At 38.8% G+C, this 16305-nt stretch overlaps 1 protein-coding gene across 12 annotated transcripts in view; it reads right to left on the bottom strand.

Annotated features, from left to right (window-relative positions):
• The window catches only part of NRCAM (neuronal cell adhesion molecule), a 138496-nt gene that overhangs the window by 83656 nt on the left and 38535 nt on the right, over positions 1-16305 (bottom strand). For 8 of the 12 annotated variants that reach the window (XM_070946898.1, XM_070946891.1, XM_070946899.1 and 5 more), the window contains exons 3-9: positions 14925-15095; positions 14113-14169; positions 12022-12133; positions 9999-10183; positions 4834-4965; positions 1939-2082; positions 465-576 (exon numbers count right to left, since the gene is read on the bottom strand). In XM_070946898.1, the coding sequence (XP_070802999.1) occupies positions 465-576; positions 1939-2082; positions 4834-4965; positions 9999-10183; positions 12022-12133; positions 14113-14169; positions 14925-15095 (913 nt within the window). Of the gene's footprint in view, positions 1-464; positions 577-1938; positions 2083-4833; positions 4966-9998; positions 10184-12021; positions 12134-14108; positions 14170-14924; positions 15096-16305 lie in introns of all 12 variants that reach the window. The other 4 variants (XM_070946897.1, XM_070946889.1, XM_070946892.1 and 1 more) reach the window with 3 other exon arrangements.

Genomic DNA, 16305 nt, shown 5'->3' on the forward strand with positions numbered 1-16305 from the left:
ATTTAACATGCCTATTTTTTTTTTAATATAATGTCCCCAATAAATTTTGGGACTACAGCATATCACACAAGGCTAACATTTTCATTCTCTCCACTCCATGCTCTGAAATTGCTGTGTAGGCGATTCTATTGATGAGAGCACTTGGTAGGGGAATTGCTTACCCCATGTAATCCGAAACCTAATTGACTCCTCTCTTGCTGGCAGTTATTTAAAAGAAAATGATTAGAAAGTCATGGATGTAATTTGTCATCAGATGTTTGCTAAGTAGTGTAAGACTAATTATGTATAATATTGAAAATTAAATAAATTAATCAAGATTCCCTTCATATGAAATGGAAGACAAACAGTTGAAGTACACAAAAAGGTATAGATCTCTATTTAACTTTCCAGATTCCCACAATATTCATTAGTTTAATGTGCATTAAGCATTAATGAACACCCCCCCCCCATTGTGAGCGACTTACCATTCAGCTTCAGGCATAGGTGAACCAAAAAAAGCACAATCTAGCAATGCAGGCTTATTTTCAATGACTTGATAAAGTTTATTGTATGGAGTAAGGATTCTTGGTGGTTCAGCTGAAAATAAAAATATCTTTTCAAACGGTGTGAATATTTTGAATGCATTTGTGTAGGAAAGTTTATATATCTAGCTTATTTATATAAGTGTATATGTCTAGCGTTGATGATGTTACCTACTTTGGGCAATTAAATGCCCCAATATCATGTAATAATAATGTTGCCATTATCATACCCTAAGTGAATTAAGTAGAACTCTCTGCTGTTACAGATATGTGACATTGGGAAAAAAGTCTTTCGTTCCAGTAAATGCAATATTTGAGGTCTCAATAATAAATTTATTATGATTTTTTAATTTTCCAAGACAGTTCTCTGCCTTATATCTGATGTAAAAAATTGAACAAGACTAGTAACCATCTAAGAACAAAATATTTAGGGATTGTTTTTAAGTCAGACATTCTTAACCCAGGGACCACCTGTAATCCAGTTTGGTATAGCAGATAAAGTAGCAGGCTAGAAATCAAAAGAATTTAAGTTCTAGTCTGACTTTAGGCACAAATCCAGTGGATGGCTTTGGGCCATATACTCTCAATTGTAGAAAAAGGGCAAGAGCAAACCACTTCCAAAAATGTTGCCAAGACAACTGCAGGGACTTGTGTAAGCAGTCACCAGGGGTCAAGACTGATTTGAAGGCACACGTATCTTAAAAAGTTGAGTAATCCAAATAATTTTCTTATGCAAATTACATAGCACCTAGCCTAATGATCCCCCAAATAAAGATGGATAGGATTGCATATGATAGCTCAGTGGTTAAATGATGCTTAGCTTGTCAAATGAAAAGCTGATAGCTCATGTTCAAGACCCAAGTGCCACACAATGGGATGAGCTCCCATTATTTGCCCCAGCTTCTGCCCACCTAGCAGTTCAAAATCGTGAGACTAGATAAATAGGTACCACTTCAGTGGCAAGGTAACAGCATTTTGTGCACCTTGGCATATACACATGCTAGCCACGTGACCACAGAAATGTCTGTGGACAACTCTGGCTCCCTCAGCTAAGAAGCACCATTCCTGAGAGTCAGATAGGGGAAATCTTTACTTTTATAGGGTCTAGCCTACTAATCTCCCTAATAAAGATGAATAGGATTGTATTAAGACTTTATTGGGGATGACATTTGATGCTGAGATATCAAATCTGACATTCATTATATGCTTTTTTTATTCATTAACTATACTGCTTTATGTATTTTAATGTAATTACATTTATATTAATATAGTAACATAACTGAGATGCTGAAAAGACAAGTCCAATAAATACTAGTTACCAATGAATCAATATTGTAGCATGTACTGTCTACTAATGAGTAATAAAGCACCATTATTATTGGATTTTTTTATTTTTAAAAAGCACCAACTGTCTTACCTAAAATATTCACAAATGCATTTGCTAATAGATATCCATATTCATTAGAGGCATTACACTGGTATACAGCACTTGATCTTTCTTGCACATTAGTGAAAATAATTGTATCACCATCAACTTTTCTACTTGAATCTTCAGGAGCAACTGTTAAAACACAGGATAGATTAAATTATTCAACACTGAAAAAATTGTTCTTGGATTGTAAGAAAATAATTTGAAGGAGGGTCAGAAATATTGTATAATATGTGTATATACAATATTTCTGACCTTCCTTCAAATTATTTTCATATATATATGTATTTCTCTTTAGCCAGGTTCTTCCTACGTAAACCAAGATTTTTATGCAGCCCTAGTTCAGTGAAATCCCTATCCACTAGTTTCTAGGCTTAGAAAACACACACACACACACACACACACACACACACACACACACACACAAATATATATATATATATATATATATATATATATATATATATATATATATATATATATATATGTTTTCGTAGATTTTCAAGGGTAGAGGTATGCAAGTTTTGGTGTATTTGGGTCTTTTCCCATGTAAAATTGAGAGGATCTTGGCGACGTTTCGACGAGGTCCCACTCGTCATCTTCAGGCTGGTGTCTCTGGCTTCGTGCCTGTGCGAGGAAAGCGTGATCGGAGCTGCTGTCTCTCTATAAATACTGGTGGGGAGGTGTGGGGTGCTGGCTTTGTTGCTGTGAGCGGGTTGGTTGCCTGTGTTGTTACATCTGTGATGTTGCCTGTTTCGTAACATCCTGTGTGGGTGAGGTCCTTGATGTGTGCCCATTAGTCTTTTGTGTTTTAATGGCTGGATGTTAACATCCTGAGTTCTAGTGTTGTGATATCCTGAATTTTTTGATGTAATGTCCTGAGCAGATGGCTGTGATGCCACATCCCGGGCCAGCACCCCACACCTCCTCACCAGTATTTATAGAGAGACGGCAGCTCCGATCACACTTTCCTCGCACAAGCACGAAGCCGAAGACACCAGCCTGAAGATGACGAGTGGGACCTCGTCGAAACATCACCAAGATACTCTGAATCCTGGTAGCCAAACACATAGCCAAACAGCCAGGATGAGGAAGCAGGAAGAAAAACAGAGTTACAGGCTAACCAGCATACGTCAGCAGGAGCAAACATAGAAAAGCGACAGCTCCGACCTCGCAACACACCCATAGCTTCTACATTAAACAAGAGCCTGAAGATGACAGGGTTGTGAGCCTGTCGAAACGTTGCTAGAAAGAAAAACTTTTAAGATACTGGTAGGATTTTAGCTAAAGTTTTAAAGGACCTTGCAGAGTGCTCTGTAAGGATTTTTGGAAGATTTTGAGCTAGGATTTTAACCAGAATTTTAAACATTTTAACTAACTTATTTAACATGACGCGGGAAAACACCCGAGATTTTAATTTTTTGCATATACATATACATATACATATACATATACATATACATATACATATACATACATACACACACACACACACACACACACACACATATATACACACACACATATATATATATATATTCCACATTTATTCCTTCACTCTGTCATGCACCAATCTTATTCTAACTCAGAATTAGTTTAATAGTTTAATATTAGTAGTCCATATGATAATTATATCTCAAGCCAATGGCTCATTTGTATCAGCAAAGATGAACTCCACTAATGTTAATATGAACATTCCTGCAAGCTAGCTTTTGATTTTATATATAGGCTCGGTATTTCTTAATATTATTTGAGATGCATTTACAACTGGAGATGGAAATTACACTGGAATTTTCTTCATGCAAAAAATACACTACTTAGTTGTCGTTTCTCTTCTCTTCTTCAACAGATTAAGAAGGCAGTTGTGCCACTATAAATATTTCTATAATTCCCAGCAGAAAGATCAGTAGTGAAGAAAGCTGGCAGCTATAGCAGCAGAGGTTCATAGGCTTACTTTTGGATTATATGCAAACAGAATAGGGTATTTTTTTCTCAAAAGATTAAAACATAGCAAATGCTCCTAATATAATTAGGAAGGCAATTTTATACTCTTCCTCCCCATTTATTTTTGTTACTCTCAGTTCTGCTTCCCATCTTGTTTGGAACATCTTCAGTCTGCTTGGAATTCTTTTTAGGAGTGTACAATTAAGTATAAAAATAAGTGTAAAATCAATTGTACAATTAAATGTATAATCAGCTATATACCAATTGAGCATCCTAGTGGATAAAAAGCATGAATCATCATTTATAAAAATAAATACAGTATTAAAAATCTTCTTAAAGTGCTTCTCCACTATATGAGTTCAGCAATCTAGGGCTTTCTTATCCCTTTCCTCTAATTAATTGCTTCATATGAGATGCTGGCTCTCTCTTTGTCAGGTATAATTTGAAATGCTCTTTTCCAGAGTCCCTGAATCAATGTGCATAGCAACTTAATGGGAAAGAAAAAAATAAACTTCAGAAAGGGTTGAGTGGTAGCCTGGTTTAGCAACATCAAGGAACTACTATTTCACACTGAAGCACTTGATAGAATTGGTTTTAGATTCCTTTCTTCAACTTTTTAGCTAATGATCAGACTACTTTGCAGATTCAAAAGCTCTTACTTTGTAAGACAAAATATCATTCATTTCTTCTTAAATACATAAATGGTGAATTCATAATTTTCAATTTTAGATTTAATTGTTATTCTCTCTGTGTAATCTTTAGAGAATAATGTCCATTATTCTACTTACATTAAACTATACCATGGAAGCTCTACAAATGTGGGAAATGTTTTGCTCATTCTTAACAAAACTTTGACTACTTGTTCAAAAACTTATATTAACAAAACCACTAACATCAAGCAAGAATTTAACATGACATAAAAGTGAAAACAGCCCATACTTTCAACTGGAATTCCATTTGCTAACCAGTTTATGCTGGGTTTAGGATTGCCATTCGTTCTACAAATCAAGGAGCCATCTTCTCCGGGAGATAATACAAGGTTTGAAGGTTCTCTTATCCAATAAGGGGCAGCTGAGTTTTTTAAAAAAGAAGCAAAAACATTCAACAACTAGTTTTTGCAGTGGTAGCAGTATATTATGTTACATATATTAATATAATTAATGTCAAAACTCCAAATGTATACAGAACAAAAATGCATTTATTAAGAATAGAATAAATTGTTTGGTTAATAATCAAAAGTTTGGTAGCACTTTTTCAAACTAAGAAATTTTATTAAAGGTATAAACTTTCATTACCTACAGCTCACTTCAATCATCTTCATCTTCATTGTGATTCTAAAAAGATGCATAAATCATCTTTTTATACTAAGAGCTTTTACATTCAATAGTATATAAACTGTGTGGTAAACTCTTTTCCAATCTCTAAAAATCTTCTTATGTCAGAGGAATAGTGAGTTGAGAGACTGAAGAATGAGAAAAATAGCTGAAAATACAACTATGGATAGTTCTTGCTCAACATTCATTTCTTCGAGGACTGTTTGAAGTTAGTGTTGAATGAAGGGACGTATGATCTGGCCAAATTCTGGCCATTGCAGTGCTCTTGCAGTCACATGAATAAAATTTGAGCCCACTTGGGACCATCTGCATTTACAACTGCCATTTGCCTACCAGCTGCTACCAGCTGCCCCTGCTACCTGGTCTTGCCCCTCACCACAGCTGTGCCTGCCACATTGTGTGCCACTACTGAACCAGCTGGGCCCTCTTTAGTGCCACTTTTTTCACACCAGTGCAGCTGGGGTTTTTCTCTGCCATGGCCACGATCTCTGTTTGCGTGCCAGCCAGCATCTTCATTTGCAGCTAGGACGAAAGAAGACAGCATGAAAGAAGGCTGTGTCAAGTATGTCGTAATATATCTTGCAGCAATTAGCAGGCAGCAGAGGCAGCTTGGTGGCAGTAGATTGGCAAGCAGCCAAACGGGGAGAGATGTGAGGCAGCTGCGGGGAATTCAAGAGGAAGCAGTCTTTACCTTACTAGGCTGAAGACTGGAAGGGACCAAGCCAGGAATGGCTTGGATTGGGGTGAATCCTTGTCTAACAAACAGAGGCATTACCATCATATTTTTTAAAAAATGTTTTAAACTTGACTTTATTATTTTTATAAATAATTCAAGGTAGTAGACATACCTAATAGTCCTTCCTGCTCCTATTTTCCTCACAACAACCAAGTGACTTTGGCTGAGAGACAGTAACTGGCTCAAAGTCACCCAGCCAGCTTATGTACCCAAGGCACAACTAGAACTCACTGCCTTCGGATTTCTAGCCTAGTGCAGTAACCATGAAACTAAGCGCCTCTTTTTTTGTGTGTGTTATAAGATCCTGTTATTCAAAGTTTTGTGTAGCAAATTTCTGATCCTGCTCTCAAAGAATTCCTGATAATCAAGTTTAAGATGTACCCAGAAATGCCAAATCTAAGCAATTATTGGATTATCTGGTGAAGCCCTGACCAGTTTCCTTCCACCTCTGTTTTTTGTGATGTTTACGGCTGCTGACCTTCTTGCGCTGCAAGACTCTCCCCTCTCGCAGGCTTGGCCCTCTTCATTATCGAGGGCCTACCTTGATGACGGATTTTGGAATCCCAAGAGGTGGCATGTTGCGAGGAGGGGGTTGTGGGGTTTTTTGGGGAAGTTTTTAGATAAGATTTTAAAGGGTTCTGGGAGGGCGGTGGGTTGTGTGGGTTTGGGGGATAACCCGTGGGGGGGCTGGGTCCGGCGGGGAGTCATGGTATGGCAGATGCAGGGCTCGGGGTCAAGGAGGGTGCTATAGCTCATACCTATGAGAGCTCTTCCATCAGTACTGTGGGTGGGAGGCGCAGATTTGGTGGGAGCAGGGGGCCATATCTGGTGGTGGGGGCGCGCACTCGCTGTCTTCGAGCGGTGATGTGCTCCGGCCCACAATGCTCTTCCCGTTCCCCAGGTTGCATAGACCCTCAGGGCCCGGGCCTTCGGTTGATGTTATGCAACGCCAGGTCCGTGCCAAATAAAGCCCCCCTCATTTGTGATCTTGTTCAGGATGGGGGAGCGGACCTGGCGGGGATTACGGAGACCTGGTTGGGCCAAGAGGGGGGTCCCCCTCATTGAAATGTGCCCACCAGGCTTCCACGCATTCCATCAACCGAGGTCCCAGGGTAGGGGCGGGGGGCTGGTGGTTCTTGTAAAGGAAGGACTTGCTCCGAGGGAGACCACTGTACCTCAGATAGCTGGATGCGAGTCCCTGTTTGTGAAGTGGGGTCATAGGGCACAGATGGGCCTGCTGATGGGCCTCCCCTTGATTGTGATGGCGGCCCTGCCCGAACTGCTTAACGTTATCGCCGAGGTGGCGGTTGATACCCCCAGGCTCTTGGTCATGGGGGACTTCAACTTGCCATCCATCATGGAAACATCTGAGGCAGCTCGGGAGTTCATGGCCTCCATGACAGCCATGGACCTGACCCAGTTAGTTCATGGCCCTACTCACACAGGGGGGGACACACCTTGGACTTGGTTTTTGTCTCTGGTCAGTGGAAGAATGATCTAGATATATGGGATATAGTTATTGAGCCTTTGTCATGGTCAGATCATTCTCTCCTCCGGCTTGACTTTCTAACCGTTACACCCTGCCACAGGGAGGCGGAACCAATTAGGTGGTTCTGCCCCAGGCACCTGATGGATCCTGACAGGTTCCAGATGGAGCTTGGGCCATTCCCTGAGGCTCTGGCTCACGGCCCGACTGAAGACCTGGTGGCCGCCTAGGATAGGGCGGCTGCTGGGGCTTTGGACCGTGTTGTGCCTTTGCGGCCTCTGACCCGGCGCCGAACTCACTTGGCTCCTTGGTTTTCTGAGGAGCTGAGGGAGATGAAGCGCCAGAAAAGACGCCTGGAGAGCGGTTGGAGGGCCAGCCATTCCAAATTTGACCGGACACTGGTGAGGTCTCATATTAAGACCTATCTAGTGGCGATAAAAACAGCAAAATTTAATTATTTTTCCGCTCTTATTGCGTCTGCAGATAACCGCCCAGCCGCCCTGTTTACGGTGACCTGCTCCCTCCTCCATCTGGGAGCGCGGGAAGACCCCTTGCAGGGTTGAGCTGAGAATTTTGCGCAGTATCTGCATGACAAAATCACTCAAATTCGGGAAGGCTTGGACTCTGACTGGGTGGATCCAGACGGGATGATGGAGGCGGGTTTTGAGAATATTATCTGGGAGGAGTTTGACCCTGTGGCTCCCGAGGATGTGGACAGGATTCTGGGGAGGCTTAGCGTGGCCACATGTTTATTGGACCTGTGTCCCTCCTGGTTGGTGCTGGCTTCCCAGGAGGTTACATGAGGCTGGCTCCAGAGGATCATCAATGCTTCGTTGAGTGTGGGTTTCTTGCCTTCCGCCTTGAAAGAGGCGGTGGTGAGGCCCCTCCTCAAGAAGCCTTCTCTGGATCCGGCTGTTTTGGCGAATTACCATCCAGTCTCCAACCTTCACTTTGTGTAGAAGGTTGTTGAGAGTGTGGTTGCGCGACAGCTTCCCCAGCACCTGAATGACACTTTCTATCTAGACCCATTCCAGTCCGGTTTCAGGCCTGGCCTTGAAGTGATGTCCTGCTGCCTGGAGGCCGTGCGGGTCTGGATGGGGAGAAACAGACTCTGACTCAACCCCTCCAAGACTGAGTGGCTGTGGCTCCCGGCATCCTGATATAGCCAGCTGGTGCCATCGCTGGCTATTGGGGGTGAGTCATTGGCCCCCACAGAGAGGTTTCGCAACTTGGGTGTCCTCCTGGATGCGCGGCTGTCTTTAGAAGAGCATATGACGACCATGGGAAGGGAGGCCTGATCCACCAGTTGCATCCCTTTCTGGATCGGGACTCCCTGCGCACGTTCACTCATGCCCTCGTCACTTCCCGACTGGACTACTGCAATGCACTCTACATGGGGCTCCCCTTGAAGTGCATCCGGAGGCTCCAGCTGGTCCAAAATGCGGCCGTGCGGATGATTATGGGAGCGGCGGGGCGCTCCCATGTAACACCTCTTCTGCACGAGCTGCACTGGCTCCCAGTGGTCTTCCAGGTGTGATTCAAGGTGTTGATTAACATCTTTAAAGCGCTCCATGGCTTAGGACCTGGGTACTTACAGGACCGCCTTCTGTTACCGACAGCCTCCCACCGGCCAGTACGCTCCCACAGGGCGGGGCTCCTCGGGGTGCTGTCAGTCAGACAATGTCATCTGGCAATCCCCTGGGGGAGAGCCTTCTCAGTGGGGGCTCCTGTCCTCTGGAACGAGCTGCCCCCAGAGGTACGGAGGATCCCAGACTTGCGCACCTTCCGCCGTGCCCTGAAGATTTTGTTATTCCAGCAAGCTGGGCTAGCCTAATTTTAATGGTTTTAAATTTTAAATTGGATTTTAATGGGATGTTTTTAATTGTGGGCCAAAGTATTTAATCTGGTTTTAAATTGTTTTTAACTTTTATATTTATGTATTTGATCTTGGCTGTTCACCACCCTGAGTCCTTCAGGAGAAGGGCAGTATATAAATAAATAAATAAATAAATAAATAAATAAATAAATAAATAAATAAATTTAGAGGCCAGAAACAGCATGCAATTGTGATACTTCTATCATCCCTCGTGCGCTCTCCTTGCTGCACTGACATGTGGCAGTTTACAACTTTTACAAATCTTTTTATTTTCTTTTAACATTTCTTTCCTGTCATTGGTTCTATTATTTACTACTTCACCCATTGTAATATCATGGAATTAAAATGTAAACTTAGATGAAAGAAAAGTATAACTGCAACCTTCAGGAACTGAAAAGTTGACTACAATAGTCCATCAGATTCAAATAGATTACATTTTATATATTTGAAGGTCTTCCTTCTTCCCATGTTTATTATGAATTATCAAAAAGAATTATAAGACACTAAGAAAATAAAAAGTTTCTATGAAGTTCCAATTAATCATATGCAAATTGTCCACTTTTATTTTTATTAAAGGATGTATTTCTGATCTGGCATGAATGTGAATTCAAAAATGTTTACAGAATATACATGTTAACTTTTAAATGCTGAACAAGACAACAGTAATTTTACCTTTGACGCTGACTGTAATAACATGATAAGCAGAACCCAAATGATTTGTTGCCATACATTTGTATTTTCCTGAATCAGCTTGAGAAACATCTATAATTTTGAGGGTTTTATGAAAATTTTCAAAGAAAGTCCTGTTGACAGGAAGATCACCACCCTCTTTGTTCCAACGGATTAATGGTGTAGGTCTAATAGAAGAAAATATCATTAAAAACAGTTGAGATTACAATGTTTAAGTAAAGTACATTTAGGAGTGTTTATTAAACTAATTTAATAATGGTTTTAAATCCAGACATATAATCATTTATTCTATGTTTTGTAAAAGGTACTAAATACTTATTATATATTTTTTTTTATCCAAGATGGTGCCGCTGAAGGCTGAACTCTTAAAAATATCACTGGCTAGAGCAAACCTCCTTCCCAGGCTGAAGGAAATCAACAACTGGCAGATAACCTGAACGTATTTTACTGCAGGTTTGAAAGGAAACTACAGCCACCTATCTCCAAAACCCCCATCTCAGACACACCAACAACAGCCAAGCCTCCTACAACTGACCCCATCCCATTGGGTTCACAACCCCTAGTGATCACAGAAAAGGACCTGCAAGACCTATTTCACAGACAAAAGCCAGGAAAAGCTCCAGGCCCAGACAAGGTAACTCCTTCTTATTTAAAAGTCTGTGCTGACCAATTGGCCCCCATCTTCACCCGTATCTTAATAAATCACTAGAGATGTGCTATGTTCCTTCTTACTTCAAACGCTCTACTATCATCCCAGTGCCGAAGAAGCCCACCATCAAGGAACTGAATGGCTAGTTCAGTTAGACCAGTTGCTCTAACTTCTGTAGTCATGAAAACCTTTGAAAGACTAGTGCTGTCCCACTTGAAAACCATCACGGATCTGCTGTTAGACCCCTTGCAATTTGCATACCGAGCAAATAGATCAACAGATTATGCTGTTAATATGGCTCTGCACTACATCCTACAACATCTCAAATCTCCAAAGACCTATGCAAGGGTGCTCTTTGTAGACTTTAGTTCAGCATTCAATACCATCACTCCAGACACACTTCTAACTAAGCTAAACCAGTTACAGGTACCTGAATACACTTGTAAGTGGATCATAAGCTTCCTAACAAACAGCAGGTGAAGCTAAGCAGAATCGCATCAGATACCTGTACAATTAACACAGCCCCCCCCCCAAAGGCTGGGTGCTCTCCCCACTTCTCTCTATATCCCAATGATTGCATCTCTAATGATCCATCTGTTAAACTACTGAAGTTCGCAGATAACACAACAGTGATCGGTCTCATTTGAGACAATGATGAATCCGCATACAGACGGGAGGTTGAACAACTAGCCTCGTGGTGTGACTGGAACAATCTGGAATGGAACACACTCAAAACCGAACCACCCACCGCCATCGCTACCAGATCGGGCGATCCGGTCCGAACCAGGAGCATTTCACCCCTGACTACTATTAATCTTCTCATCTTCTCATCGTTCCCATCACCCATCTCCTCTCACATATGAATGTATGACTATAACCTTGTTGCTGGTATCCTTACGATTTATATTGATATTGTTTCCTGATTGCTTATTTGTAACCTATGACTATCATTAATTGTTGTACCTTATGAGTCTTGATGAACGTATCTTTTCTTTTATATACACTGAGAGCATATGCAACAAGACAAATTCCTTGTGTGTCCAATCACACTTGGCCAATAAAAATATTCTATTCTACTTATTACATAGTATTTAAATTTTATTGGCTCTATTGCCTATATATTATGTGTTATCTTAATTGGACAAGGCTGAAAGGCAGTTTTGCCACTTGGTATAATTTGATCAAGTATAATAAATATAATGGTATGTGGGAAAAACCTTGGGAGGCTGAACAAAGAGATGCTGCCAGGGGAATGATCAGATAAAAGACAGTATAGCCCCCAGTTGTATAGTAGGTATCCCCAGCTTTATAATGGTATCATTATTCTTATTTTCCTTGATTAAAATGACAACTCACAATCCTTCTGCAATACATTCCAGCATGAGAGTTTTTCCTCTTAGTTCAATTTTGCTACTTGAATTTCCAGGAGGTGTTAGAAGAGTTGGCTGTCTTTCTGAATAAAATCTGACTAAAAAAAAAAAGAAATAAGATTATATATCATTTAAATGGAAACAAAATCTACACTAAAACTAATTCTTTGTATCCAGTGCAATGCATGCATGAATGTATTTATACATTCAGTTAATTATATAAAAAATAAGTGTTTTACCTAGGGTTCTATACTTGTTCGATTACCTAATCATTTTGGCAAGAGATAATTTTGACAGAGATAAAGGTTTTGCTTTTCCTATCATTTTTTTAAAACTGCAAATTTGACCACAGATTGCAAAAGCAACTTTTCCTTAGAAAATTCATTGTTTAACTCTAGTATAAAAACTCTTAGGATAAATAAAACACAACAATGAAAATACAAGGCACTGAGTTATAATGATTTTCCACAGAAAATCTTTGATTTTGAATTATATATTAATTTTAATTGTTATACAATTTAATTTAATTATCTTGCATGTATATTCAAACTCTTGCTCTCATTAATGGAATTTTGAATAGTTATATGCAAAGAGGACATAAAGTCCTTATGTACAGTAGCTCAATCCAGCTTTAGTTCCTGTGGTGGAATGTAGTCTGGATTCCCAGGAAGGAGGGGCTGCACTCCATAAGCAAAGAGGCAATGAAGCATGAAATATTTTGTTGGGAGGAAAACAGTAAGAGGGATGCTCCTGCCTAACAATTTCCAGAGTATATCTATATTGAGGCAAGTAGTTTCTTAGTTTAGCATGATTTCTGTCTATAAGTAAGGAACAATAAAGGAAACTATTCAGAAATAACTTCATATGTATTTCTTGGTTCCTAAGAGGCTTGGCAGTTCCACAACTTCTCTTAAGAAAATACTAGAACTGTAATTTGATATAATTTTATTTTTAAGGGATTACTAACATCTGCCCATACTTAGTTTCTTAACTTGGGGATTACTTTTAATAATGGAATAAAGGTATATCCAGGGAGAAAGATGCTATAAAAAATAGTATGTTCCAGAAATCCAGAATGAGCAGATTGCCCTGCCCTGTTTTTTGCATATGAGCTTTATGCATTCAAAGAAAATAAGTTACCTACTGTTTTAAGGGGAAAGGGGAAATTATCAAGCACTGTATCTAACAAAAATTGCAAATCAGCCAGTACAAAAATGTTCTAATTTTAATGCTGTTTTATGAAAAAGTAGAAGACAAATAGTAGTCTACATGTTTCTATTCCTTAAGTAGTCATGGGCAAGGGCAACTGAAAAGGAAACAAATTGCACTTGAAGGTAAGTAAAGTGAAGTAAAGGGAGCCTATTATATCAGACAGACAGACAGAAAGACAGACAGACAGACAGACATGCATGTATGTGTGTGAAATATATCTATATATTTGCATCCATCCTATGGTCTAAATATATATTATACCTATATAAGCATAGCTTAATAAATTTATTAAAAAGCTGGTAATATAATAGACATATTACAAGCTGGTTTGTCTTTTTATTCATTGCTTTTAAAAAAAACTAAAGTGGATATTTATAGAAAGAATAATTATAATGAGAACCATAGCTTTCCACCTTCATAAAGGACTGAAATAAATAAACAAAATGTCACATTAGAATGAATAATTTTAAATATGTAGCAAATGCAAATTGTTAAGTAGTTTAACAATACATTTAGTAAGGTATTAAACAGAACAACTAGTTTTTCATTGCTTTTTAACAAATTAATTATTTAGAATAAGTATGCACTATTGTGTAGTTCCAGGAATAATGAATCATCAGAAAATAAAAAAATGAAAATAAATATTGTTAGGTTGATTCTTGGGTCAAAATGAAACATGTTATTCATGCAAATATTTTGTTGTTATTTCCTAATTATCTAAATTTAATAATATTATGTAAATTATTTAACATATCTCCAGTTCTAATGAGATCTAAATTAATGTAGTATGAGCAAATCAGCCATGAATTAATGTTAGTTGACTACATTCTATATGAATGGAATAATATTCATCTCTAAAACTCACCACCATAAAAATCAGTGTCACTCATATTAGCAGTTAATGTTTCATTCAATGAATCCACTGAAATAAATAGAATATCATGAAGAATGCAGCCAACAAAATTAAATGTGGGAGTCAGAAATTAATCCTGTTATCACTACACCAATACTTTTAACCTCAAGCACAAAGGAATTTGGAACACAATCAGTGACCCTTCTTAGTGTCCAACATGTATAGATATATTTTGATTTGTCATGCTCAAGATAGGAAATAGTCCTCTCTGGCTGAGGAGCATGTTTGATTCCTTCAGAGTTAGTTCCCCTATACAAGAAATTCCCAAATATTGAGGAAAATCCATCCGCCTCATCCAAGAAAGTTTCTCAAAGAGGTCAGGGTTGTAATTGGCACAAATATGAAATATAATTATTTAATCTTTCCAGGCTACAGAAGCTATAAGTTGCTCTTCTGATCTACAATTTGTTTTTTGTTTTTTTGATGTGATTATCACTTGAAACTTCACTTGCAAATAGGATCTGAATTGGTATCATACCTAAAAACTTATCAAACTGTTTTCAAATGAAACTTGAAATTTTGCTAAGCAATTACTTAATCCTACTGATGTCAAAAGTACTGAAACTATTTAAGAATAGCAACATATACTGTTATAGTGGTAATAACGATATATTGCAAATTATTTTGACTCCTTTCTAAATATTTCATTTTGATATGTTGCAAGAAGGCACAATTTTGCAAGAAAATGTTTTCTACTATACCAATATAAATTATATTTTGGCTAAATATAATGTCTACAAACCAGTTTAGAAATTCATACCTACCTGGTTGAACTTTTAATGAAATAGGTTGCTTCTGTTGAATAGTTTGAGTGTGGTTAAATCTTGCATAACATATATAATCTTCACGGCTATCTTCTTGTATTATATTAGAAAAATAAAGATCTCCATTTAGGCTTTGTGAAACTCTATTATTTTGAGGCAGCTTTTGAAAAGCTATAAAAATAAGAAATGAAACATCTATAGTGCCAGCTCACAATATAGAATTATTTTAAGCATATATGTAAATTACCAACATTTTCTTCCGGCAAGACACTTCTGTTCTATAGCCACAAGGAATCCAGTTCAACTTGAATTTTTAACTTTAAGAGACATTTTTTTAAACTGATATATTCCACAACAACTTCTATCACAATGGCAGTTTCAGAACTATGTTCCAGTTCATACTATGGTTTGTATAACTCAGGGGTGTCAAACTCAAGGCCCGTGGGGCCACCCTGAAAAGAGCGAAGGATTGGCCCGCAGTGCCTCTGCCAGCGAAAATGGTTGCAGGAGGGTGTCCCAGAAAACGAGTCCCAGCTCGTTTTCGCTGGCAGAGCGCTCGGGCTGCCATAGGCACCAACACGAGTGACATTAACCTGGCCACGCCCATCTTGGCCATGCCTACCCCAGCCCCCAAGGTCAAATACAACCCTGATGCGGCCTTCAATGAAAGTGAGTTGGACACCCCTGGTATAACTCATTCCACGCATGGGAGATATACTTTATTTGTTTCAGGATTTTTATTATGTATTCAAAATTGAAAATCTAATTACAATAGTTAAAGTGAGACAGAATGTTAAAAAGAAGTAAGACATTCTAATAAAGAATATTAATTCCAATAATATGACTACATTAGATCATGTTCAGCAACAGAAGTTATAAAAGAGATATCTAACTGTAGATAACCTATGAAAACATTCTCCACTAATCACTATTACTACAATCACTATTATGTGTATTAGACAAAATACACTATTAGACAAAAATAAAGATATGAAATGTATTTAAAACAGTATAAGCAAATATTTCTTGAAAATCTATTGTCTAAGTACCATTGCTAAGAAAAGAACCAATAATTTTTTAGTAATTGAGGGTGAAGGTTCATTCTCTAAACCAACCAAACTTGTGGGTTGGTTTCCAAACGTTTCATTACAAGGCTAGGTAACATCTTCAATGTAGTTTAGAGAGTGTCAGTGTTTTTCTGTGTATAAGGGCTTGGTGTGGTCAGTAGGTCTTGTGATGGGTCAGGTGTTGGTGTGCCATCTTCAAAAAAGGAAAAAAAAAACAGACCAGGAAACTACAGACCAATCAGCCTAACATCAAACCCAGGAAGATACTGGAAAAGATACTGGAAAAAATAAAAAAACAGATCTGCCAACACCTA

This window comes from Pituophis catenifer, unplaced genomic scaffold, assembly GCF_029215685.1.
Source record: "Pituophis catenifer annectens isolate HBS135680 unplaced genomic scaffold, rPitCat1.0.hap2 SCAF_7, whole genome shotgun sequence".
In the NCBI taxonomy this organism is placed as follows: domain Eukaryota; kingdom Metazoa; phylum Chordata; class Lepidosauria; order Squamata; family Colubridae; genus Pituophis; species Pituophis catenifer.